This window comes from Athene cunicularia, assembly GCF_003259725.1.
Source record: "Athene cunicularia isolate RWA chromosome 2 unlocalized genomic scaffold, athCun1 chr2_part2, whole genome shotgun sequence".
NCBI lineage: Eukaryota > Metazoa > Chordata > Aves > Strigiformes > Strigidae > Athene > Athene cunicularia.
In genome coordinates this window covers 5,692,162-5,718,781 of record NW_020799096.1, presented here as the reverse complement: position 1 = coordinate 5,718,781, position 26,620 = coordinate 5,692,162, and the positions used below count along the sequence as shown (strand labels likewise).

General features: G+C 39.9%; 1 protein-coding gene across 1 annotated transcript; it reads right to left on the bottom strand.

The window, feature by feature from the left end:
- Window positions 1–197: 197 nt before the first annotated feature.
- Window positions 198–23,952, bottom strand: KIAA0895 (KIAA0895 ortholog; the record flags this gene model as incomplete). The annotated part of the gene is made up of 6 exons (XM_026843821.1): window positions 198–4,839; window positions 9,474–9,571; window positions 10,066–10,371; window positions 11,545–11,677; window positions 13,839–13,982; window positions 23,137–23,952. Coding segments are annotated over 6 exons (1,659 nt in total), but the record flags the coding sequence as incomplete, so codon positions are not given.
- Between the last annotated feature and the right edge of the window lie 2,668 nt (window positions 23,953–26,620).

Genomic DNA, 26,620 nt, shown 5'->3' with positions numbered 1-26,620 from the left:
GGGAAATTTTTCTCTTTAAAACCACATCTGTCCAACCCAACCCCACTCACTCACATAAGCCCTGGCTGTGTGGTCTCCATCCACATTCTTTTCTGCTTTGTACACTAGCCAGCATAGTTGTAACTTCAGCCTTGCTTTCTTTATCATCTACAGAGCTGAAATAACACTGTACTTTGCCCTGTGTGTCCATAGACACTTTAGGAAATGGAGCTGTGTCTCAGAGGCACTATGCGATTGAGGAAGATACAAAATATTTCAGCAGCACCATAAGAAATTTATTTAGACAACTTTAATGGGAAGGGTACGGCTGTGCCTTGAGAGGTAATTCTGGTAGCATCTTTTTATTATTGAATCAAAGTAAATGAATGTGTTTAAAATGAAATATCCAAATTTTCTGGATTTAATTTAATATAGACTTACAGTTGTGAAAACTGTAATTGTTCAGCAAAGCCAAACTATGTTCTCCCCTGTGTATATTAAAGATACACAATCTCATTTTAAACTGCATACTGAAAAGAATTCAACTTCTTAATTTGGTGCTAATATATTATGAAATTTAGAACACTTTTAAATGAACACTTCCTTAAAAAAAACCCCTATTGTTTTAGCTGTTTCCTTTTGCTTTTCTCTTGGCTTAGACAGTGCCTCTTTCAACTTCCACCCTGACTCGTGTGTTGTCAGACTTCCATCTGGTTTCCAGCATACAGGATTTCCAGCTTTCCCTCCTCACCAGGCAGGCAGGAGCATCACTGAGACCCTCGGTGCTGGAATTGCTCCTCAATCTGCTTGCAGGGCATCCAGCTTCACAAGGCTGGCACCTGAGTGCTGGAAAAAGGATTTCAGAGTTCAGTACTCCTGCAGATCGCCTGTAACAAATGGGAAATTTATTCAGTACTGGAATACAAGGCTCGAGCGTTGTTTCATGCTGTTGACACTGTAGAAGGGGGTCTCTGGGATGCACTGGGTGAGAGACAGCAGTGGTGATTTGGGAGCCTGTGGTGGCAGGAGATTTCAGGCTGCGTTTTCCAAACTGGCTAACAAGGGAGGGCAAATGTAATGCAATAATATTTAGCTATCTCGCAAGGCACATCAGCTAGTGACTTTTAAAGTATTTCTGTTAAAAAGAACCCACAACCCTTAAATGTTATCCTTACTTATACGTGAGGGAGTTTATCCATAAGGAGCTGACAGGACTCCCTGAAGATAAGCAAGCATGTTTCATAATGTGAGAGGGGACACAAAGCCCTGAAATGAAACGGGGGGGGGGGCAGATCCAAGTGTTAAAGCAGAGCATTTGGAGTTACCATTTCCTGCATGGATGGTGCTGAGAAACGCATCACAGCAAAGTGGCTCTGATGATGCCTCAGAGCATATCTTGGAAAAAGGGAGAGTGTGTAATTTCCCTGTGAGCAGCCAGGCCTTCTGACAGAGCAGAGGGAGCTGTACCCAATGTAAGGCTTCAGCAGAACCTTTCATGACTCCAACCCCAACTTTTTCAAAACTGTGATCAGAAAGCCATCTTTTCCACGCACAGCTTGGGATGTCCAACTAGCTGCAGAGCTAATGCCACTGAAAGAGAGTAATGCTCTCACACGGTATGATATAACACTTCAGTACTCTCGTCTCTGTCATTCTTTCATTTATCTTTATTTGTAAAAGTTGTATAAAATGCCTTTCAAGATTGGTCTGGTGAGACTGGGAAGCTTCTCCAATGTTGACCAGGTTTCTGTATAGGAATAACGTAGAAGTAGCAAGATGTGGATACACAGCAAAGCAAATGAGACAGACTGCTGGGAAAGGCTGTCATCACATCACTGACATCGTGAAACTGTAAAGTGACATGAGCTCACGTGGACTGCTGTCGTATGCTTTATAACAGAACTTCAGTATCACGACTTAGTAACCAGACTCTTCACAGTGGGAAAAAAAAAATAAAAAAATCAGGAATATTTACAAAAGCTACACTTCAAAATTTGAAACACTTTTACAAAGGAGGAAGGACAAATCTGATGCTGAAAACAGAAGTTGACAGCTTCATCCATTGCTACAGTGTTACTTTGATACTGACCACTTCCAGACTCCAACCTTGCAAATCTATTTCTGGCATAACAAAGAACAAAAGTTTGATGGCACCTACTACTTTGACAAAAATGTGATGAGGGTCTTTGTGTAAAGCAAAAAGGCCTGTAGTAGTGTTTAGGGCTACAGAGTGGTAACAGAGTCAGCTGGCTGTTGGACGAAGGGCTGTAGGCATGGTATTTTGCGGCAAAGGCAGGGTGACTAGCATAGCCTCCTGGTTTCAAGAACACATTATGTACACACACTTAGATTATAAAACATTACTGCTGGGGGAGGAGGAAGAGCACTTTGATTATGTAGAAGTCACTGGAGGAAGTCAAGGATCGCTCCTATAAGAAGAAAATCAGTTCAGAATTGTCCCTTTCATACAGGACTGGCCCTTTCTCATGCCCCTGAGCCGGCAAAATGAGCCAGATTCTTTCACAATATAGCTCGAACAATCTCTGCCCGATTTACTCCAAAGAGAGCTTTTGACTGTGATGTTTGACTCAGCCTCAGTCATGTGTGTCTTTCTTGCTGCTTCTGGCAAAGGAGCCAAAGCCTGGAGCATGTGGGTGCGGTGATGCAAATAGTTCCTGTCAGGCTGCTGCAACACCGTGTCTCCTCAGCACAGCAAAAAACCAAAGCTGGGCAGGCAAATTCACCAGTGATCAAACTAGACAGCCTGAAGGGGACAAGGAGAGAAAGAGGGCTTTTATTTCAGCATACAGAGGCTGAAAGGCTTTCAGCTCGTGAACAATACTGACAATACAAAATTAAGGCTGCTGCAAGCAGTTCTTGGTCCCTGCTTTGAAAATAACCAAATTTAGTAAATTTATGCTTGTTGAGTGCATTTTCTTTTTCGAAGCAGTGAGCCAGCCAGCTGCTGCAAATGCACCTGCAAAAAAGGCAGCTGCTTTTATGGGATTATTCAAAACCCTTCAGACCTCGTAGCCAACTGAGAGCTTTCCCTCACAGATTTTCCTGTGCATCAGAAAATGTGTTCTCATGATTTTGCTGTCATGGCTGGTAATGCCCTGGGTGTAAAATAAGGTGGGAGGGTTTTTCCATCCATTTCATTCAAGAACACGATAAGCAGGGAGGGAGGCATACCAGGGCTCGGGTCCATGCAAATGTGGTGCAGAGGAAACCTTGGCTCCCTCTATCCGCCTTATCCAATGCCAGGCTTGTTACCAGTGGGCCAAGGCAGAAGAGGAAGAAATGGCAGAAGCCCTGTCCAAAGATGTCCCTAGTTCCTGCCCAGCCTCTCCTACCATAGCTGCTTCCCAGGAGTTCAGAGGAGCCCTGATAAAATGCCATCTACTAAAACAAAACCCCAGAAAATGTCAGAATACTTATAGGTACAAAATTTGCCTTGATAATTCCATAATACTCTGGAATCAGAATATGTAGCTTATGTAGTTAAGTCTTCCTTGAGCCATCTAAGGTATTTATCATGTGGTGAGCTGTGCCTTACAGTAAGGTCATTTCTCTTCTTGGTTCGGGACATAGCACCAGCAGTTAAAACAGAGGTAAGGTTGCTTCAGAGTGGTGTAGCACTTCTGCTGGAACACAGGAATAGGGCACTTGTGAGTCTTCTTTCCCCGCGCCCCCCATTCACATCTTGTTTCTTCTGTGAGCTCTGCAAGCTCAAGCTTGCTGCAGCATGGAGGTACTGCTCCAAAAATTGACTTGACCCTCTGTAGGCTCAGGTGACCCAGAGAAGATTGGGTATTGCCTGCTGTACTGAATCATGTCCCTGTGTTCCTGAATGTATTTAAAATACGTAAGTCATGAAATCACAGTTCTGCCCAATCCTTCTTCCAAAACACTGCCATGTTGAACTTCCTAGATATGCTATGCTGGTCCTCAAAGGAGGGAGACCCTTTCCAGAACTCAGCTTCCCAAAACATGTCCTATACAGATAAAGCTGTGGAACAGTGTAAATTTTTGAGGGGATAAAGGGGGATAACTTTGCTACTTGCTTACATCCATTAAAACAGCAATGCTTATTTTCTTTTTGTTTTTTTTTTTTAAATGCTAAGTCTCCCAGTAAAAATACCCAAACTTTTTATAACATTACAGAGCTTCGATCCTATGGCACAAAGACCTGCTTCTGTGCACCGTGTTTTTAAACTTTCTTTTTTCACTGCAATGAAGACCAAATGGGAAAGAGTTACACAGACAGCAATGTAGCATAATCTACAGCAGTTCTATTGCCATGAAACCTGAAAGCTATGACCAAAGACAGGGCAAACACAAGTGAAAGGGGAATTTCTCCTATTTTTCCTTTCCTCCACCTCTAAACCTGGGTGAGAAAAGGCAGTATATTACAAAAGACAGTGCCATGCGCTATACCTGGCATACAAAACACAGTACATGGTTGGACAGATCACTGCAAAGGAATTCCTAAGCCAAATTTTTAAAAATGCACAAACCCCTTAAAAAATAATCAGTATACAATCACAATGCAAAAGGAACAGAAAGAGGCTTTTTTGGAATTCCATGTATTCTGGCCACCCTTCCCTCCCACTCCACCTCTCATAATTCCATTTTCACAAGCTCTGGGAAGTCCAGTTCTACATCTTCACAGAATAAGTGAATGGTGAGCTAATACTGTTAATTTATGAGATCCTGGAGCTCCTCATCGGTCAGCTCATTGACTTCCATGATCTTTTCCAAGTGTTCCATATACCGGGCATGGTCTTGCAAAAAGTGTGGTACCCTCATGTTCTCAATCACAGCTAATCCTTTCAGGCGATCCACATCCTCATACGAGATCTGTAAGGAAGGACATGAGTTAATTTTGCACCACAGTCCAGTTATTTCTCTGCTACAGATCTAAATCCTCTCTTGTAGATGAGAAAAGATTTCAGAGCAGGGGGATTTAAAAGCTTGTGAGAATCCTTTGAAAACATGAACAATTGTGTGTCTCTGCAGAAGATGCAAAAAAAAGTAATTTTAGCAAATGCATCCATACTTCCCGATTCTGCTTTTGAGTGAGTGAGTGAACAGACTCAATGGAACCTGAATGGGAATGACCTACAACAGCTGCAGGAACAGAGGGAAAGGGTGGAGCACGCATGAGTCTCGGAGTCTTTTCTCAAAGTGGTGGAAAGATTAACATAAGAATGGAAAAAAAACTGTGCCAAAGACTGAGGAACTAGAAAGGGAGTGCAGCCCAGGTATGGCACTGGAAGCAGGCAGGCTCTGGCTTGGGGGAAGGCCTGGTGCCAGCTGGCCTGAACTCTGCTGTTTTCATTTTCACAATCAAATGTGCTTATGGAAAGCAAATTAAAATGCACCTCTACTAACTAACTACAGCATTGGCAACCCTTAAGCTTCTCAATTTTATTTTATTTTTTCCCATTCAATAGCAGGGCAGAGACTGGGTTTGCCTCTTGGCATCACATTCTTCTGGGTATATGTGTGACACTCCCAAATGTTTTCCAGCTACTACAGGGTCTACTGTTCTTTTTCTAATGAAAGCTGAGATTTTCCTCCATAGTCTTATGATTCTAAGAGCTAGGACTTCAAGTCTTGAGCTCACAGTAGTTCAAGGTGCTGTGAATGATGATGCAGAAAGGATGAATGCCTTGACTGTGCAACAGCTACATAAGCTGCCCTGCAAGCACAGAGCAGGACTCATTGGGCAGCAATCCAGTGTGATGAAATTTATGTGGTTGCTGCTTTGTCTACAAGCTGCGTGTTTGGGGCACCCTACAGACAGAAGCATATGTACTGGCAAAAACCAAATGCCTGGCTGTCCTTACTAACTGGCACATCCTATTTCCTCACAGCAGGTTTGTGCCAGGTGGCTTGAGAGTGGAGCCTGCTCCTTCCAGCCTTTTCACCCCATGTTTCTTCCTAGGAGTGAAGCACTGCTCAGTGAGGTTTCCCTGGAAACAGCCTGCCCTCTTAGAAGGTGATGGTTTCTCTTCAGAAAAGATTAAAGTGAGCATGAATGACTCACCAATGTGTAAAGGGCAAGGAAGGGGTCTCTGGAAAGACAGGATGGTCTAATCCAGATTGCTAAACCTGACCCATAGAGGCAGTCTGATAGATGTGTATCTTGCTGATGATAATGGGAACAAAGTCTGAAAAGAGAATGAATTTGCATCCAAGTACACATGTGCTTTTCTTGCTGCAATGACAAGATGCATCCTGATTTAAAAAATGAACATATACCCATGCTCAGGCTTACTCAAGTCACTAAGATACTGCTGTTTGAAAATGGTGTGGCATTACACCTGATTAATGTATTTAGAAGCAGAAACGTAGGAGTTATACAAAATCATACCATCTCCTCTAAGTCTGGAGACACAGCACCAAATGAAATTAAATACTGACCTTCCCTTCTGTCCCAACTTGGAATTCTACCTCTTTTCTGCCCAAATAAAGGAAAGAAAAAGAACCTTGTCCCCCTCATATTTATGTTCAAGGGTTTCTGTACTGCTGCATCCAAGAAACAAGTATCTGTGATCTGAGGCATGGTTTCCCCCAGTCCCTGCAATTGCTAAAATATGACAAAAGTTGGCATCCTGAGGAGATCATAAACATAACCTCATCCTACCATGGCAACTGGTTGTCTTCCTTATTACCACATGTAATTAAAATCACTGTACTAGGTAAAAAAGACTGAGGCTAAAACAGGCTTCCTTAGGCTCTTTGTAATGTGTTCACATTCTTGGGAAACTCAATAGTAGGTGTCATTTTGCTGCTTTTGCTTTTTAAAACTCTGGTAATTATGCCATACTGAAGTGCACCCAATATCCGCATTCTGTTTCTCCTTAATACCGTTTGCATGTGATTAGTACATGTATGTTTTACAGTGCTTCCCATATTCGATTCTTTCCTGATAAAACTGCTCCTTGTAAGAAGCATCTTTTCTGAGGCTTCAAGCTCTTTCTTTAATCGGTTCAAGGTATACTGAACAGCTTGCATGTGTTCTGTTTCCACACACCGCTCCCTTCTACACTGTAAGTAATGTCAGGAGAAGCATCAGGAAGGCACAGCTGCCTCCACCAGGGAGATCTCTAGCACTCAGATGAGAACAGAAGACACAGAAACCTCAGCATGGCTCTGTCTGAAATACGTTCACTTGAGAAAGCAGTGGTCTGGTCTTACAACTGTGTTAACTATCTACTAAAGCACAGAAGCTATTTGTTGTCAGCAATATAGTTGACTGTTTTCATTTCCTATTATGTTCATACCTTTATTGTATTTGCAATGAAATTATGCCCAAGGTGATGGGCATGTTTTGAATATGCTGAGAAAGATGAGCTCAAATGTTACAATACAACACTGAGAACCTTCAAAAGGCAATGAAAATTTTCCCACAAAATGCTGGGCTCCCCTACGTTTAAATTCTGTGTGTTTTCTTCTAACCTGGAAGACACGCCAGCTGACCTTAATACACCCTTTGGAACAACCTGATCTTCCTATTCCACCCTAAACAAACAAACAAATCACTCTTTAGAGTGCTGATAAACTTGTAATAACCATAGGCTAGACCTCAGTGCAAGTTTCACATTTCTCTACACTCCCAGAACTTGTTTTTCACAAAAAACATTTTTATAGTGAGAGTGGTAAAACACGGGCACAGCCTGCCCAGAGAGATTGTGGAGTCTCCATCAGTGGGGATATTCAAAGCCCAATAGGACATTGTCCTGGGTAACCTGCTCTAGCTGACCCTCCTTAAGCATGGGTGTTGGACTAAATGATCTTGAGAGATCCCTGAAGACCTCAACCAATTTGTGATGCTGAAAGCAGGCACTGCTCTTATACACTGCTCTTATTCCAGTTTGATTGCAGAAGATGCGTGCAACAAAAACATTCAGAGTAGACTTTAAGATCCCTTGATTTTAGAAGTTGTAAAGTCAAGCATTTATAAATTATCATACTGCTAGAATTAAACTGGTTGTAGACCCTTAATATGGATGCATTGCCATATGGATTATAGTGGAATCTCTAATTATATGAGAAATGACTTATTATGTTTCTGAAGTGGCTTGATAATCCTGCAGATTCCCTTAAGATAGAAGGGGATAAAGCCGCACAGGAACCGTATGTGTTCAGTAGTTTAGCAGGCAGAGGCTGTGTGGAGTTAAGCAGGCTTAAAGGAAAAGGAACTTTCAGAGAATAAGGTTGCAGAGACTTATTTAACAGTGTGATTTTATTTTCAGAGCTTCCTAATTTGGTTCAGTTACCTAAATAGCTCTGCTCACCAGTACAGATGTTTCTGACACCAAAGGCAAAACTTCTTAAATGTGGACCAAAACCCTCTATCATAATATGCCAATTCCCTTTATCGCTCATGACTGCCAAGGGGCAGAAGTGCTCTAAATGCAAGCCTAACATCAATTTGGATCCTGGTTTATGTGAGTATGAACTGTGGAAACTTAGCAATCCAAGGATTTGGTTAAGGAAGTGTGACAAATTTTTTTGCCCTTCACAGAATCATCTAGGTTGGAAAGGACCTTGAAGATCATCCAGTCCAACCATTAACCTCACACTGACAGTTCCCAATGACACCATATCCCTCAGCATTATGTCGACCCGACTCTTAAACCCCTCCAGGGATGGGGACTCCACCACCACCCTGGGCAGCCCATTCCAACGCCCAACAACCCCTTCTGGAAAGAAATGCTTCTTGACATCTAGTCTAAACCTTCCCTGGCGCAGCTTGAGGCCATTCCTTCTTGTCCTGTCACTTGTTCCTTGGTTCAAGAGACTCATCCCCAGCTCTCTGCACCCTCCTCTCGGGGAGCTGTAGAGGGTGATAAGGTCTCCCCTCAGCCTCCTCTTCAGACTAAACAACCCCAGTTCCCTCAGCTGCACCTCGTACGACATGTGCTCCAGACCCTGCACCTTTTTAGTAACGATTTTAGAACAAAAAAGCAGTGACAATTAGAATGGGCATAAAATATGTTCTGTGAATGTAGAAATACCATATTTTCTAGGGAAAAAAACCCAAACCGTTATTTGAAAACATCAGAGGTGCCATCAGTGACAGATATTTGAAATTAAAAACTCTTTGTGGTGGAGGGGGATGCGTTAGCATCAAATGGTTTATTTTGTTTTCTACTAGGACCACCACCTTATCTAGCCCCTGTCTCGCTTGCACAAGGCAGTCTGTTGTACTGCAAGTCAGGTAAGTACCCTGTAAAGGGAGGAAAGTCTGAGAAATACGACCATAAAATCTTAATCTGATAAGTGAGGAATGAGGAAAAGTTCATAGAAATTTTTAGAACCTCAAAATATTTGTAACTTGCACTGTGTAATAATACAAGGTGCTGTACAGAAAAGAGATCTCTAGATCAAAGTAAAACTGAGCACAATGACTCACAGCTCTTTACAGGCAGGCTTGCTGAAATGATAAAACTGTACCCTTTGTTAAGAATGAGTCTGCTCACCTTTCCAAGGGCTGTTAGAAGATGGAAATCAATGGACTCCCTGTATCTCAGGATTCGGAGGATGCCATCCAAGTACACCTGATCCTTATTGAAACAGCCTAAAAGGAATCAAGATATGTTGCACTCTATCAGGGTTTGTTCAAAGCATATTCTCAGAAGCCATTATGAGCAGAACAATTTTATTTTTAAAAACTAGATATTTATATCCCAGACTTTGAAAACCTTCCCCAAATGTAACTAGAAGGCTAAACCCACTAGCCAGAAAGAAATCAAACACAGAAGATGGTGTATGTGAATATCCACAGCAACATTACATCTCTTGTAATAAAAGTGAAAGGAGGTCAAACTGGGAGTATGGACTTTTTCATGGTTTTGCAATTTACATTCCCACTTCCAACAAAAAAAATCCATTATTGATTCATTTTGAAAGTCTCATGGACATGCACTTTCAGCCTCCTGCTGCCTCATTTGAGAAAGTGCAGAGACCCACTTCTTCCTTTTGCAAAGGTTTTACTGTTTGACATGATGAAGGAGCTCTGTTCTGAAAACCTCCCTGAAGTACAAAAATAGAGAAGACAAATAGGGAACCCACCTGGCTGTGATGTGTCAGTCCACCCTCTCTTGGCTCGTACGCAGTAATCCCACCTGGTATTGGGGTCCTTGACAAATTTCCCCACGTCCTGGAAAAGCTGACTGAAAGACATTTGGCTGGCCTGATACACTGTGTAGTAGAGTAGGGCAGCTCTCCAGAGAAAAGGGTCTTTGCGGAACAGGACACTGTGAATGCTCGCTAGTCCCTCTTCTGTAGGGTTGATTGGTTTTAACCCGTGTTTTCTACGTCCGTTCCAGTTGCACCAAGGCTGGCTGTTGTTGTTAAAACCCCGAAAATAATGAGTTCCTAAAAGAAAGGAATATGGGATTTAGAACAGTAGCATCTAATGATTAAAAAGAAATTATAAAATATGGAAGGAGATGACCATTTCAGAACTCTAAACTGGTAGGACTGAGCACTGGGAAAAGTGCCAACTTTAGCCTCGTCTACAAGAGAATTTTGTCAGAATTAAATACATGGTGCAATTATTAATCTGCTGACTGTAGGTGGCAGTCACAAAAATGCCTAAGGAATACAAGTGTTAGCCGGACTTGAGTTCCCAAATCCGTGGAATTTATGAAAGCGTCTCACGAGCTGAATGCCTCCAGCATAGGCTAGGCATTGTAGTGAACAGAAGGAAGGAGAATCAAAGTAAGGAGGCCCTTGAAATGTTGCCTCTTGAAGGTGATTAAACAGCCCTGCTGCAGCCTTGGAAGAGGCTATGTCCCCCGACAATGTAACAGTGGTCCAAAGCAATTTCAGGGCTTATTCTTCAGGTACTAGCCAAGTTTATCTAGTTTTCATGTACTTAATTAAAACAGAGTCCCTGAAAGGTTTGTAGAAATTTTCCATGGGGCTGGGCCAACCTTCTATAATGCAAAATCAAGGCAATCTTACACCAGTTTAGTGGTCGCTGGGTAAATTCTTCATACTAGAAGCATGCCTACGTTTGCAAGCAGTGCAGCAGAACAGAAGCAGATTTGTAAAGTGAAATGGCTGGTGCTGAGGTTGAACGGTCACACTATTTTTATTTCCCCTTTTTTTAACTCCAGACTAGCTCTAAATTTCTCTCATGAGCAAAGTGACCCTGAGCAGCGGCAGCACAGAAGGTATGCCCTGGAGCATAGCCTCTGGCCTAGCATCATCTGAAAGGATTTCGCTTTGCCTGCTCCAAGATCCCTTTGGCATGTGAACCTCAGTGCAGTAGGTGGGACTAGCTGGTGGACTCACTTCAAAACCTCGCTCCTGACCTGACCTAGAATGCTAATGTACATGAACTCTAGGAATCCTCAAATGAATTATCTTCCTTTTACTGCATGCTGCAGTGATAAATAGGTTTCTCCTTCCCATTAGCACACCTACAGCATAGGGACATTCCCTCCTTCTGTATATATACAGTGCCTGGCCCATCACTGCAAAATAAGTAAGAATGCATGCAAGTACTCCCCTTTGCCTGAAGAACTGATGTCATGCTCATACCAATTTCATGTCTCAGCATCCCTTCCAGCCAGTGCTCTCGCGCAGTGGAGATATTGATAGTGAGAGTGGGGCGGCCATTCACCACTGTCATTGAGGCTCGAGATAGCAGGTCCTCCGTGAGATGGACCACAATCTGAAGATAAGAGAGTGCAGGTGGCAAAGAGCTCTCTTCTCGCTCCTGTTCCTGCTTTTTCCTTCAGCTCTCCCATTATTTCATTTCTCTTTGGTCCCTTGCCCTTCAGAACTCTTCCTTGCTCCCAGCAGTCACCTATGAGAGACACCTCTGACTCCACTCAGCTGTCCTAGTCACCCGTGTTGCTGCCTTGAACAAATCTCAGACTCTAGTGGGGTTTAGCATGAGGGTTAAGATAGACAGACATGAGACTGTAAAATTTTAATACAGTAACACTGACTCGATTTGGGGGGTAGGGAACAATCATATGCAGAGTAAATTAGAGAAAAATTCAATTTTTTGAACTGTGTCTAATCATCCTAGTATTACCGAGAACTGAAAAATAAGACAAGCACACATAAATTGACTAGATATCCATATACCTAACTGTCTGAAATCTTTTTAGTTGCATTTCTAAAGCCACATGAATGAGAGAGGGAAGCACTGTGTATTTTTTTTCCTGATGCATGAGACAGGCTTGAAATATTATTAAAATACTGGTATGGGTTTGGTTTGTTTTATACAGGAATGTAGTTCTTGTTTTCCTGTTTTCTCTTGGAAAATTGGTAATCAAAACAAAAACTGCCAGAGACGAAAATTAATGCATATGGATATATTTTGTTATTTGAATTTAAAAAGACTTTTTAAACAAGGGACTGGGAGGAAGAAGAGAAACTCTGTTGAAGACTAAGCACCTTTCCCTCTTCATGTAATGCCTAAAGAAACAGTACTGCTCAGAAGAGTACAAGGGAGAGTACCTACAAGAGAGGTAAATTTTTTTTCATGTCAGAGTTAATAAAAAAGGACCCAGGTATCAAAGCCATTAACATGACACTTCCCTGTATTCAAAACCCACCATTCAGCTTCAAGTTCAACAGCAAACGATCAGTCCCATAAAACTTATATTTAACATGCAGGAAAGACAGGTAAATCCCAAAGCATTTAGATTTAAAGCATGGGTACCACTTAGCTTTATTAACACCTCTTCAACTGGAGAGACTATTTGCATAATATTTTAGACCATACTAAGCATGATTTATTAACCCTATTTTTGCAGAGAAAGTAAAGCATTTCATTAAGAAGGACATAAGATGTTCGATAAGAGCGTAGGATCCTGCTTCCATGAAGACAAACTAAGACAAAAATGAACGCAAAGGGAGATAAAAGCACAGCAAAGACCAAAATTTGTTTTTTTCTGTTTGCTCTAAACTGTAGTTTCACATCCTCACTCTTAGAAACACAAGTAAAGTCTGCTATCAGTGTCAAGTTACAGTCTCCCAAAAGGGTGTGATGAGTTTAACAGTTTCTCCTAATAATATTATGTTTACTAATTAAACTTAGTTCCTGGGAAACTAATTTTTGTCTCTTAATCTCCCATTCCAGACTCCTCTTGCTTGCTGCCAGTGATCTTACCCAAGTCTTAGATTGTGTCAGCTGGTGTTTTCATTTGAAATAATTCTCTTTTTATGCATTCAAATTCATCTGACTCTTCCAAGCAATTCTACATAACTCAGTCAAGTGAGCTTTTAAAATCCTGAATATAGGAAATAATTTTTTTTCACAGGACTCTAAAAAAATTAGATGGTTGAAGTCAGGAAAATCCAGCACTCAAACCAACTCAACAAGCCAACCTCTTTCAGACATTTTAAATCATTTATGTCACTTTCATTTGTGTTGCTTCTTATAAATCAGTCTCTTGGGCTGCTGCTTATTTTTCTTGGCCATTTCTTAACTCTTTCCTTTGGTGTGAATAATTTGACACAAGAGAACGGATGGCAGAACTGATGAATAAATGGAAATGTGCTAGCCTCCAAGTAGCTGAAAAAAGGAGGGAAGGAAGGGTGTCATTCTTGGGCACTCCCATAAGAGGTGAACTTAAGAAAAAGCATATATGAATCAGGAAACAGGCTCAGAGAGATGGCTGAAGCATTCACAAGGAATCTGCATCATTTCAATTGTTCAAAAATCAGACTGGGCACAGGAATGAGAAAAACATGATGTAAGGAATATTCTTGTAATTGTGGAGGAAAGAAAGGCCTCCCAGATAGTCTCTCAGGTCCATCCATCTGTAATTTCTAAGATCTAGATAAATGTTTCTTTCCTGATCCAGTGTATGACTTACCTCACCAAGACACCCTTCTTTCACCATGTATTTCCTGACATGATTCCAGATCCTACTTTTGGTCAGCAAGCTGCCTCCAGTGGCCTGTTCAAATTTTTCATAGCTTCCATATTTCTGCAATGTCCGCTCCATAATGTTAATGGACTATAAAATACAAAAGCATAGCAAATATTAATGCAGCAAGGCCCCCGTGTCAGACTGGAATGTGCATTCTTTCTCTCTCTCTCAATCTCTGTTTTTAAAAAATCTTTCTTCTTTTTTAACTCCCTGGGAGTCACTATCAAACTGTAGTCTTAGAGGCTGCTGTGCTCTGTAATCAATTTATACCATCTTCAGACATCCATTAATGTCAAAGTACTGAAAAAAATGTTCTGATCAACTCATCTTGGACCCACATACGTCAGCATGGCACAGATGATTATCAGTCTAGCGAAATAATACCCATTTTCTCTTTAATTCTGGGAATGTTGTGCAACTGCCTTGTAAATCAGACATAACAGGTCACAAGGACATTTGCAGTTTGTCAGCATGTTTCTCTTTATGATTTTCCAACGAAGTTTACAAAGATCAACTATTACTGTCATCTCACTTCATCTCTTGCTATTTTCTAATTTAGAAATGCTGAACCATGATTAGGCAGATGTGTAACTATAATTTTAACAATAGCATTTCTACCAAGAATATCTTCTTACAATAAAATCCTCTGCACCATGGGTGTCTGTTTCAGAAAGGAGAAGAGAGAATGGGAACTTTGTTCACAGAACTTTCATTTAAACCTTTCATTTAAATTTCAATACTTATTTATAACCCCCCCCCAAAATGAAGGAGACATGTTTCATTAGACAAATAAACTTGTATCAACAATTCTCTTACATACTGCAGCTCGAAGTTCCTTGTGGATGGAAAGCAGAGCATTGATACCTATAATGTGATCTGAACTCTGCATGTTGAAGATGTTACTGGTAGGGTGTGAAATACTCATTCCCAGTAATTTGCTTCCAACACGTCATTTCACACCCTTAAAAGAAAATGTGTTATAGAATAACTTCTTGCCCAGCAATAGCCCAGCTACAGGGAATGGCATTTTTCACAGATATGGTAACAGAAGCTGCTTCAGAGAAAAAAATATTACTGATATTACCTTAAAAAATTAATGTTCTTGCTGAGAAAATACCACTAATGATGAAGGTGGAAATCTTGCAGATTGAATCTCTTTTTATGTTGTACACTTATATCATGCATGAAGCTGATAACATGCTTGTTTCCAGCTATGTTATTCTGACACTGCCAGAGTGGCTGATTGTCCACAACACCAGGGTTCATTTCGTATCTCTCACAGCTACTAACAATCCTGTTCTAATTTTTTTCAAGTTGAAAACAAGCAACCCTGTGTAATTGCTACTGAAAGACACAAATAGAGGATATACCCTCATCTGGTGCAAACTGGGTAGCTCTGGCATCATTTTGCCAACCCGCTGCTGTAGGTATCTGACAGAAGTTCAGTGCTGTTACTTTTGCTGTAACTCCTAAAACTTATTGCACAGAAATATGAGCAAGGACAACTACACATCTGTACTGCTGACCAACGAGGTAAAGGGGATTTTGGTTCTCAGTAACTTCCCTGTATATCAGGTCTTGTACAAATGCATAGGTATGGCAGTGCCTGAAAGATTATAGAAGGAGATTAGAGAGGTCTTTCTATGTCAGTAAATAATATATTTTTTCTTGCGTCTCTCAAATAAATGAAGCAAGGTTAGTGTCTAAGTATTAAAAGAAGGAATACATTAATCCCTCATGCAAGGCCTAATATTTCTGGAGACTAATGCCAATTCCTTCTAGCAAAATTTAGGATCAAGGACTAGATGTAAAGAACAAATCGGAACAAAATGTAGTTCTTGTTTAATAGCTTGTATATCTTCCCAAAGGATTTTTTCTTTCTTTTTTTTTTTTTTTTTAACTTCTAAAAACATGGGCTCTTTTAGAAGTTTTTCAGTGTCTGCAAATGCTGAGTCATTTTCCTGCCTTACACAAAACCCTTGGTTAAAGAACAACCCAAAAATTCCTGTCCCCTGTCCCAGGAAGTTTATTCTCAGACACCAACCTGAGTAATTAATGACAACAGTTCTGCAGTTTCCTTTGCAAGGTGCCAGATCCTTAAGATACGTATGCCTCCTAGTAGTTGTTTGGTGTATCTAATTTCTCTGAACAATTAATTAACTTTATTTGCTTACTCTGAAAGAAGTCTTCTCTGAATTAATCTTCTTGCATGAAATTTGTCTCCACAACTTGTTGATATTAATTTTCAATTAAGTCTATTAGATTAAACACAGTAAGTACTCATTTAAATTCTTGGAGACTTAAGTTCCTTTGAATGTGCACCAGTGATTTCCATTCCTAAAGAGAATTGCAGCCCAGCAGCACCATGTTTTGTCTCCTGAACATCTTCCTTTTCTCCCTATCTCTTCCTGTGGCCAATTCTATCTCTCAGTAATAAGTTCTGGGAAAAAAATCATTATAATTAGTAGCATTTTATAAAAATCACAGTGAGATGAAGAATTATAATGCAACAGGGCTTCTCAGAGAACTGCAATCCCTGGAGCAGCTACACTACACGGTATCCCCCAAATCCTCACTTTCTGAAATAGGTCTTTACGTTCAAATGTATTGTTGTACAGAACAGCAATTCCCCTCAAAAGTTTTGAATAATGTGATTTAAAACACAGTCGATCCTGTGGGTGGGAAGATTTGGCATTAAATTATCTGGAAGTTATTTACTGCAGGAACTGATGCTGGGATGGATATTATATTCAAAAGTCACCAGGATTTGGTCCTTTCCCTTCTAAGGGTTTTTAAGGCATCTTTCAGAAAGTATCCAACACTCAAGTTACATCTGTCTGCTAGTAAATCAAACAAGAAGAGGATATTGGCTCAGGTGCTAGAAGGGCTCCATTCACTGAGCAGAACGGTTGGTAGACCCCCAGGCACGGTGTTGCCTTAAGGTGAACCAGCACTCCTCTGTCAGGCAACACTTGGCCATTGCCAAAGGATCATGTGGCTGTTGGGTTCCCAACAAACACAGGAACAAGACTATTACATTTTGATGCCCATACTGCCTCTCAGCAAACCAAACATCAGGTCCAGTTCAGTTTCATATCAAACAATGCAAAAAAGGTTTTCTGACAACGTGATGGCAAAGCCTTTGGATAGAGAAAAACGGGCGAATGAGATTCACAGGCTGAAAGAAGCCAATAAAGGTAGCAAAAAGATAAGAAGTAGGCTTGAAGAATAGCAAAGATACTTTACATATTTTTTGAAAAGAGTAGGACAAATCTAGAGTGCTGATCAAAGTTGAGTAGGGGTGGATGAGAGCAGGTTTGATGAAACAGAGGACTGCCAAAACCGTTTGAGACCAAGGGGGCAGTTTCAACCCAATGTGCAAGCTCATAAAAATAAGGGTGTTTGAAAATGGCTTGTAAACTCTATTAACCAGTTCTCTGTTTGACACTGTTTATAAAGGCATTACTGCTATGAGATGCAGTATTACGTAGGTTTATTTGGTGGTATTCTCTCAGAGGACTCTCCTGCCTTAGTCAGAGTGCAGGTATTTTCTAAAACCACTTAATCACAGCAAACAGTGAGAAAATAAGCACTGAACAAGCATTAAACTTCCTGCTTGGTCATCTGTAACAGCAAACTCCCTGCAGCTGAGACCTATGTGTGCCAAGGGAGGCAGCACGAGTTTGGGAGTCAGAAGACCCAAGTTCTACCTCCTGAACCCTTCCTGGGCCGTTTCAGGTTTTTCCTAAAATGCTGAGACACACTTGAATCAACAGCACAATATGATTAGCAGGTTTTCAGGGATACTTCCCCCTGAAGAAGCACAGACTCACTCTGGCCTCTCCCACTTCAACCTGGTGCACAGTTTGCAGCTTCAAGGGGAAGAGTGGGATACTGAAGGGTGCTTCCTCTACCTTATGTGCCATGCTGAGTAACCTCTATCTTGGCAGTTCAGCCACCTCCAAACAGATGTTGCAACTTTGAACCCATAAATATTGAGAAAGTCACTAAGCTTTAGCCTCCTCATTGCTGAACACGTTCTCTTCATTAGGAAATCACTAAGAAGGGTGCTCATCACCACCACCTTCTTCCATGATTCTGTTTCAAGCAAAACAGAAGTCCCGAGAATTCTTTCCAAGTGGGCAGGTGTGACTCGAAGCACCAAAACAACAGGGAGAGCCATCACACACACACACATTGCCACCAGCATACAAATCTCTGGGGAGTGGCAGATCGTCCCAGCACTGAGGTGGGCCCTGTCCCCAGTGATGCTGCTGGTTTTGATACTTCTTGCTACAACCACCCTGGCTGGTGGTGGTTCCTGAAGGGAAAAGGTTCAGGATATTTTTGGATCCCAGGCATTGAATACAACACGGAGCCCCTCACTTGGGGTTCTACACCTGTCTCTGAGGTGAGATGACTCAAAGTCAGGTGTTGCAAGAACTTGCTGGGAAAGGGGAAAATCCAGACCAGCATGACAGCTCTTGCCTATTCCAGCATCCAACTGTGAGCTCATTTTCCAGCCTCTGGGCCAGCAGAAAGCAAGGTACTGATACTGCCACAGTTCCAACAGCCAAACTAAGCTCTTCAGCAACAGGTAAAAAAAAATGGAAGGAGGACTGTGCGTCTGTACCAAGTTACTAGTTAGGAGTAGTAATTCCTGTTCTTTTCATTATTATCTAAAAGGTCTGGTTTAATCCCTCTTATCACTATTGAAGAGTGCCAAAAGAAGCAGTGGTCCCAAGACAAGTCCCCTTGTGCAGCAAATCTGTTGGTCAAGAAAATAATGACACAGAAGCACTAACAAGAGCAAGACAGGGTTCTAATTGACAGGTTTATGTTGTGGTGGTGTTGGCTTTTTTAAACAAATTATTTGCAGCCGAGTAGGTCTCTGAATCCCAAGTCACCCATGCGCAGCAACACACCTTAGTTACTTGAGACTTATTGTAGATGCACATACTGGTAAGACATGCTCATGAAACATTTGAGGCAATCAAGTTAGAAAACGGGCTCAGTGACCTAGAAGTCAGGCCTCTGCATTCAGTCAGCTCATCCTACATTCAGAAGCAGCTCTGCTACAAAAGGGTTGCAGTTTCTGTTTGTGAGATTTGTGAGACAAAGTCTCACAGGCACCATCACTTTCCTCTCTGCATAGCTTATTTGGTGGGGGGTAAAGCTTCCCAGACACGTCTTTAGGCAACACTAAGATGTACCATATGTAACTTGTTAGTCTAAACAGCAGATGTAAAATGGTGGCTGCCTCATTTTTGGGTCAAGGGAAAAAAGGAGGGAGAGAGGTAAGAGTAGATTTTTGAGGCTAGTCTACTCAGGCTGTGGTACTTTACTCAGTGTTTAGAGTGGCTTTTCTTTCGCATGCTTGTTCTCAGTATGACAAAGAGCATGTTTAAGTAATTTAGAGGTGGTAGAAATATTTTTAATTAAATACTTTTCAAATACTTTGCAACGAATTAAAAATTAGTACTTTTTTTTTTTTATAAGACCGTGTCCTGAAATAAACCGATGCTCCTAGTGTAGTATCACCAGAAGTGATCTACAGTCTCTTCTAGTGAAAGAGAATTTTGTGTAGGACCCTGAGAACTTATGCTACTTGGATGGCTTGATATGCTTTGTGTTATATATTAACACACTTTATCTATAAATCTTAAATAGTTTAGGAGGGAATTTGTTACTAGTGGAGAATGAGCTGTTTTACAATTACAGCCAGGGACACATTCTTGAATCTTCAACATGCCTAAACTGTGACATCACCTAGACACTGCAAAGGATTACTCAGTGTTAAATGCTATGTTGTTTAGCCTTCCAGCTCCACCTAACTATTTTTCCAACATCTGATAAATTTTCTTAATTGTAGGCTACTTGTATTAACGACTTAAAATGTGTGTAGTACAAACACTTGTAATGTGGCACAACTGATTCATTTATTAACTCAGAACTGCTATATTTTTATGAGTACAAGGGAAAAGGATGTACAGCTCTCTCACAGGGGGGATTACTCATTCAACAAAATGATGATTTTTTAGAATATATATGTATATAACAATAGACTTCATACTTTCGTGTACAATTCAAAGAAACAGGTGTTAATATACTGGTTACTGGAAGTTGCAACCTCATTGCTGATTTTGGTTCAGCAAATTGCAACTGTTAAGTCATCCACTTTGCAAATGCGGGGGACAATTATTTCTAGCTAAGTATTGCCACCTCTAGCATCTGTGCAAAAAATAACAATCACTTTAACGGTTAAGAAAACTTAACAATGAAGGACAAGTAGTTTGAGCCAGAAGGAGTGCTAATAAGAACACTTTCATAGCACTTGGAGCATACAGTTGCTGCACTGACCTTGAAACACAGCAATAAGAGTATTAATTTCTGTAATATTATATATGTCAATTAATGTGAAAAGCTGCAAGTCTGCATACAATTTTTTATTCTTCAGCTCTCTTTCCTAAAGGCACATATTGTGTGACTCAAGTAGAAAGAGAGAAACAACAAAGTATGAGGAGATATTTAAAATATTATTCTCAAATGTATTAATAATTCAAAAATGTTTATGTCTGTGAAAAGTCAATCATTAAAAGTGTTGGGCTGTGTTCAAGAATTAAAATATTTGATCTGACTAGAAGTGGGTGCTCATAAGCACCCAGTGTGTTCCCCATTGCAGCACTGCTGTATTAAGTGTTCTTTGCCTTAAAAAAGAATGGGGCAGGGTGTGATTCATCTTCCAAATATGTTGCAGTAATGCTATATTAACCAATTCCATAGACATGCACAAAAGCAGAAAAGGCAATAAGAAAATGAAATCTGTTTTAATGTCCTAGCAGGCTATGCACAATTGTGGGTAAAAATATTTTTGAAATAATTAAAAATCATCTAAAATTCTGAAATGTCAGGTTTGGAGCTCACTTCACTGAAGTATCCTGAAAGCCCCCTTTAAAATTTGTGAGTTCTGTCAGTAAAAAGTTGGTTTTACAGATACATTAGTCATAGAAGAGCAAGCAAGTGTAAGTTGCTGTAAGCACCTTTTACAGAATAAACCAGAAATCATTCTGGTTTGGTTCACAGAACAGAAAGATTCCTAAAATAATTACAGCAACAAATAAAAGTAAATGTTTCAAAAAGCCAAAATTGAATTCTTCCTTGTTGCAGGAAAAAGGATGACTACACTCAGTTGTGTTTTTACTGCAGACCCAAATCTGGACACTCTAAGTACTTTTTTTGCAACTAATTTTTCCTGGACTTAACACTTCCTATATCTAAGTGTTTCTTCTGACAATCAAAATATGCAAGGAAAAAAAAAGTAGTACTGAGGAAAAACAAGGGCTCATACAATATTTTCTGATTAAAATTTTGATTAATGCTGCTTTTTCTGGATAGGAAATTTGCATGAAATAAAATTCAGATTTGCGTGGAGCTGAAAATTGCTAAAGCTAGTTATAGATAAAAAAGAGAGACTGCCACCTGCTGGGCTTGGAGCTGGGTTAAAGTTGTCCTTTTTAGTCATTTAAGTGCAAGATATTGTTCAGTATTTTTAGAAGCTGAACTTTGAAGAAATGCTTTTCTTGCCAAGAACTTACACTAAATCTTATGAAATAATTTATATTCTCCTTGGTAAGTTTTAGAAATACCATACTTCACTGAACATTAAATCCTTCACTGCTTTTTATAAATTTGTTATAAAGCCTTTATTTTCTCATACTTTTTATGTAAAAGGAAAAAGGAAGAGTTACAAATCAGAATAATATTGAGGAATCATTATTAAAATATGTATTATTTAGGCGTGGGTTTTTTAATTAAAAGAAGGGTAAATCAATAACAGGCCTGCTCTATAAAATCACCACAGATAATTTTTAAGGCTCTGCTATCTCATACAAGTTTATATTAAATCCAGTCTGGCAAATTAGCTATTGTCAATTTGATGTAATCTATGATTAATGTTGCTAACATTGCTATAAAAATCAAAGGAAAACTTGCTAAAAAGCTCTAGTCAAGGAGTAGTTTAATTTGGTGTCAGTATGATTTAGTCGCTTGCTTAGAAGTATAGAAGCTGATTTTAAGAACAGAAAAGCTTTTCTCTGAAAATAAATTCTTAATGAAAACCCAGCTACTGAGTTTTTAAAATATACAGATATTTTAAATGTGAAAACGCTGACTAAGCTTTATAATACAATGACTAAATGGGTAATAACACCTACATTCGTTCTTGGATTTAGGAAAGAAAAAAGAAGTCACTCTTCAGAAGTCAAGGGTCAGTTATTAGAACTCATGGTACTTTAATTAATTAATCCTTTTCATCAGGAATTTTCGGGGGTTTTAAGTGAAATATTCTTATCACAAAGAAGTGCAACTCATGGAATGTCAGGAGCTCTTCCCAAGTTAAGCATCACTTGAAACGTAAGATTCTCCATTTAGCAGAGCTTGTTAGACTTAAATAAGGTCTTTATAAACCATTTTAAAATGGCAAAACTGTGAAGAGGACTGGTACTGATATCGTATAGATAAGCTCTGATTTTTGTCACTTAGGTCAAATTTGAAAGCGAGGTTTTAATTGTTCTTGTTAGGTTTTGGGTTTTTTGTAACTCAAAGACAGGTAGGAAGCCAGGCTAGTTACATAGAATGGGAACGTCTGTACTATGTTACCAGTGTGGCTGCATATTATGGAAAAAAAAGGGGGGGGATATATTAAAATTTTAGCTCTCTGTGGAAAAGAATTTGTCCGCTGCTTGACTGAGTCTAATGTATATGCAAATATCCTTTCAAAGTTGATTAAAACAAGGAACATCAACATATGCTTATTGAATAACCATGACCTCAAATTGCTATCTCCTCCCAATCCCTGTGTCACGGAGAGGATTGGCAGAATTGCTACACTGCTTTTTTCCTCTGCCTATTAAAGCCTATTTAGGCATTATATTTTTCCTGTACTGGACTCCGCTTCACTGCCTAAAAAGCTTTCTTGCCTTAAATTATGTTTCATGTAAACCCATTTAAAAGGAACTGTGCCTTTATCATACAGAATCCTGTAAGTATTAGGAAGGCTTTAATTTTTTAATCAAAATAATTTTCTTTCAGTTCTACTGTTGTTTTGTCATCTTTGATGCATTTTTCAAACAGTAGGGGAGGATGACAAGGAGAAACAACTCGCTACAAACAAAGCCAAATGCCACCTTAATAGGTGTAGGGAAAATAACCACTGAAAAAGGAGGGAAAAAAGTAACTATACCTGCTTAAGAAATCTGTCAGATGCATGGCTGTGCTTAGCTAACACGTTTGGCAGAGCAGGGTTTGCATATTCGAATTGAGGATTGTATGTGAAATCTGACTTGAAGAATTTCATCTTCTCTTTTTCCACATTGGAAGGCTTGATTGCAGTCAGTAAACAGAGTTTTTGCCCAGAGACATCACCTTCTTTGCCATGGCTTTTTGAGGACTGGGATTGCTTTGGCTTTGTTAGATTAAAATGCCTCTTAGTTCTACTTCTGGGTCGGGATGGCAGTGCTATGCTACTGCCGGCAACCGAAATACTGTTTGTAAACTTCATGCTGGTAGACACTGGGCCAGTGACGATGAGGGAGGGTTGTCTGTTTGTGCAGTACCATCCACTGCTGAGCAAGGGGAGCGGGACTTTGATTTTGCGGTGTTCATTGCTTCTCAAGATGGTAGAACACTTTGTAGTTTTTCTGTGTTTCTTATGGTGAGCAGATGACTGCTTCTGAGCATGGTGTTTTTTCTCCTCTTTGCTCTGCAGAAGGACATTGTAGCTACTGGTTCCTGTTGTGAAAATGTCCTTAAGGATCCCAGAAGGTGGGTGCTGGAGACTGTTTTCATTATTAATGTTCAGCTTATGTTCTTCTGGACTCAGGACTGATTTCTTAGAAAGCTCTGTCTTAGGCCAGTGAAGTTTTTCTGCATTGAGACAGGAGGATGAAAAAAAGTTGAGGACAAATTTGATTGTTTCACACAGCAATGCTAATCTTAAGGACTCAAAACTGCAACACAAATGAAACTCAGAATTTGTCTTAACTGCAGTCACATCAAGTTAATCTTGACTTCTAGACATATGGGAGAATTGTGTGTGTATACCACTTTTGAACAGTTAGACTGGGACTTGTAAGATCCAGCTAACCAATTATTTTATGCTTGCATCTCCATGCACGAGTGCACTGTTTGCAGCTGAACTAACTTGTTTAAAACAAGACTCTGTGCAGGACTTTACAAATGTTTACTCTTACATTAACAGATTTTTAGTTTTGAGCAAAATCTGATTGATCTTTATCATGCAAAGGAAAGCTTTCTGTATTGATAAAGAGGAACTTAGAACATGAGAAACTGTATAGGAGTATATGAACAGTATTTACAGAGAAGTCCCACAGGGATCTGTGCTGTGATATAAGCAGTCTGGTGTGGTCTCATCTGCAAAATCTGATTCACAGAATTTAGTCTCAGAAAGGATGAGAACATCGGAATGGGCCAGACACTATGAACAAGTTATAACACCATACAAATAGTAATACACATTTAAAAAACTTCAGTTTCACATATTCCTTCATAATACAGACAGTAAGCTATATTTAAGAGGAGAGAGAAGAGAGATCAGCCAGTTAACAAACAGACTCGTAAGAATCCTTAAGACAACACTGTCATCTATTCAGTTGTTCTACAATAACAGCTGGCTTTAAGAAAACACTTGAGAAGAAACATTGTAAATTAAACTGAATAGAAGAAGAGCATAAGTTTCCTTTAATGAATGAACCCTCCCTTCTTGCTCTGACCCCTGGCACAGCTTTCAGGGGAGACGGGTACCTGGTGTACAGCAACTGCATGGAAAAATCACTGAGAACTAAAGCCATTTGTGGCTGGCTTCTTAGAGAGAATTGACCTCTCTTCACTGGTTCTAACCATCCCCTTCTCTTGCCAACCAATTCATCCTAGAACATTAGGTGAGCTGAAAGTAAGGGCACAAATAAATCCTGCCACAGAGAAATGCTTCCTACTTCTGCACCTAAAAGGGAAGGATTCACAGAACAGGAGATACGGACGGAGCTTGATTAAAGCCCGCAGAAGGGCTTCAGCCCACAGTTATACATAGCTGAGCTGTGATTACTTTACATACAGTAATTATACTCTGAATGGAACATTAGCAAGAGATCATTAAATGCCTCCAAGGGGAAAAAAAAAAATCGATAGTAGCTTAATTTCAACTTTATTTTCATAGTAAAATTAGGTTTTGCTCCCAACATAAGCACCATAACAATGTATTTCATGCTGTTGGACCTCTGTCAGTTCCATGTCAATCTGTGTTCCTCAGTTCTTCTGAAGATGCTGTTCTAAAAAGTAAAAAGACAGAGGTCCTATTTGCATAAACATACAATGGGAAATCTGCAGCCTGGATGTTTCCTCCACTGGAAGGAGAGAGATAGAAGCATTAGATTATTCTCTTCCACTAAAGCATGCATATCTTATGCAAGCTCAGTTTTGTTTCACAGTAAGTTTGTGAATCCGCTTTCGATGCTTGGCACAGAAACACGTTCCTTGGCATTCCCTGTTCAAATTCAGTCAGATCATTCTCATCACATACATGACAACCTGCCTACATGGCTTATCTTGCTTTACCATGAGCTGTTGTGGTGAGAAACTGCAGTTCCCATCACAAGGAAAACAACATCAAAACAACTACCATAAAATGAGATGTATTTTTTGGACAACAGAACAAGATGACCACACTCACATATTTCTTGGCAAGTATTTGAAAACTTCAAGCCTGTACCAGGTATTACAGTATGAGAATCCCTACTTTAAAGAAGGTTAAATGAAAAGCCAGGTTTCCAGAAACTCTGAATACATAAATATTAAATTTCCGAGCATGTGACTTTGCCTGCATAGACAAAATTGAAGTTGGAAATCACACACCTACTTCTTAAAATACAGACAACATAACAACATAATAGTAACAGCTGTAACACTTTGCCTTCTCTACTAATCAGTTCTCAAAAGCCACCTAAAGCAGAGAAGCCTTAGGTTGCTACTACACAGGGAATAATTTGATTTAGATACATGTGTATCTAAGAAGTGATATCCAGGGGGGGAAAAAAAAAATAAATCAGAAACTACAAATTACCTTAAAACCCTGCCCCCAAGCTCTTGTGGTAATCCAATATCAAAAACTCATGACAGTAAGCTTTCAGAGCTAAGTAGTACAGTTGGCCAATAATAAATGCATTTATATCTAGAAAATTTCTGAACATCACGAGTCAGAATTCTCCTACAAGTGTCCCAAATGATGATCAAGTGCTGAACACACACTGGCAGGTTTCACATGCACATGGTTGATATCAAAAATAGTTCTCCCCAATTCTGTGATTACTTTATATATGCAATCTTGTAGCAAAGTGATTTTTCAACTGCCAAACAAAGTGTGGCTGTCCTTAATTTGCTTCCAACTAAAGAAGGATACTGTTTAATACATATTTGTGCTGGAAACCTAGAATCAACGGATAATCTAGCAGATTTGAAAGATTATATAGTAGGTAACACTGCAGTTTTCACAGAAGTCATTTAACTGCCATTCTAAATTTTTGGATTGGTTCTGTGAACATCATTATTTTACAAAATAGAAAAAAATATGGAGACAACATTGAAATCATGTTGCAAAACACCAAATTTTAAAGCTCTTTCTCCAGTTCATTGGTTTAATCTGTAATAGTTAT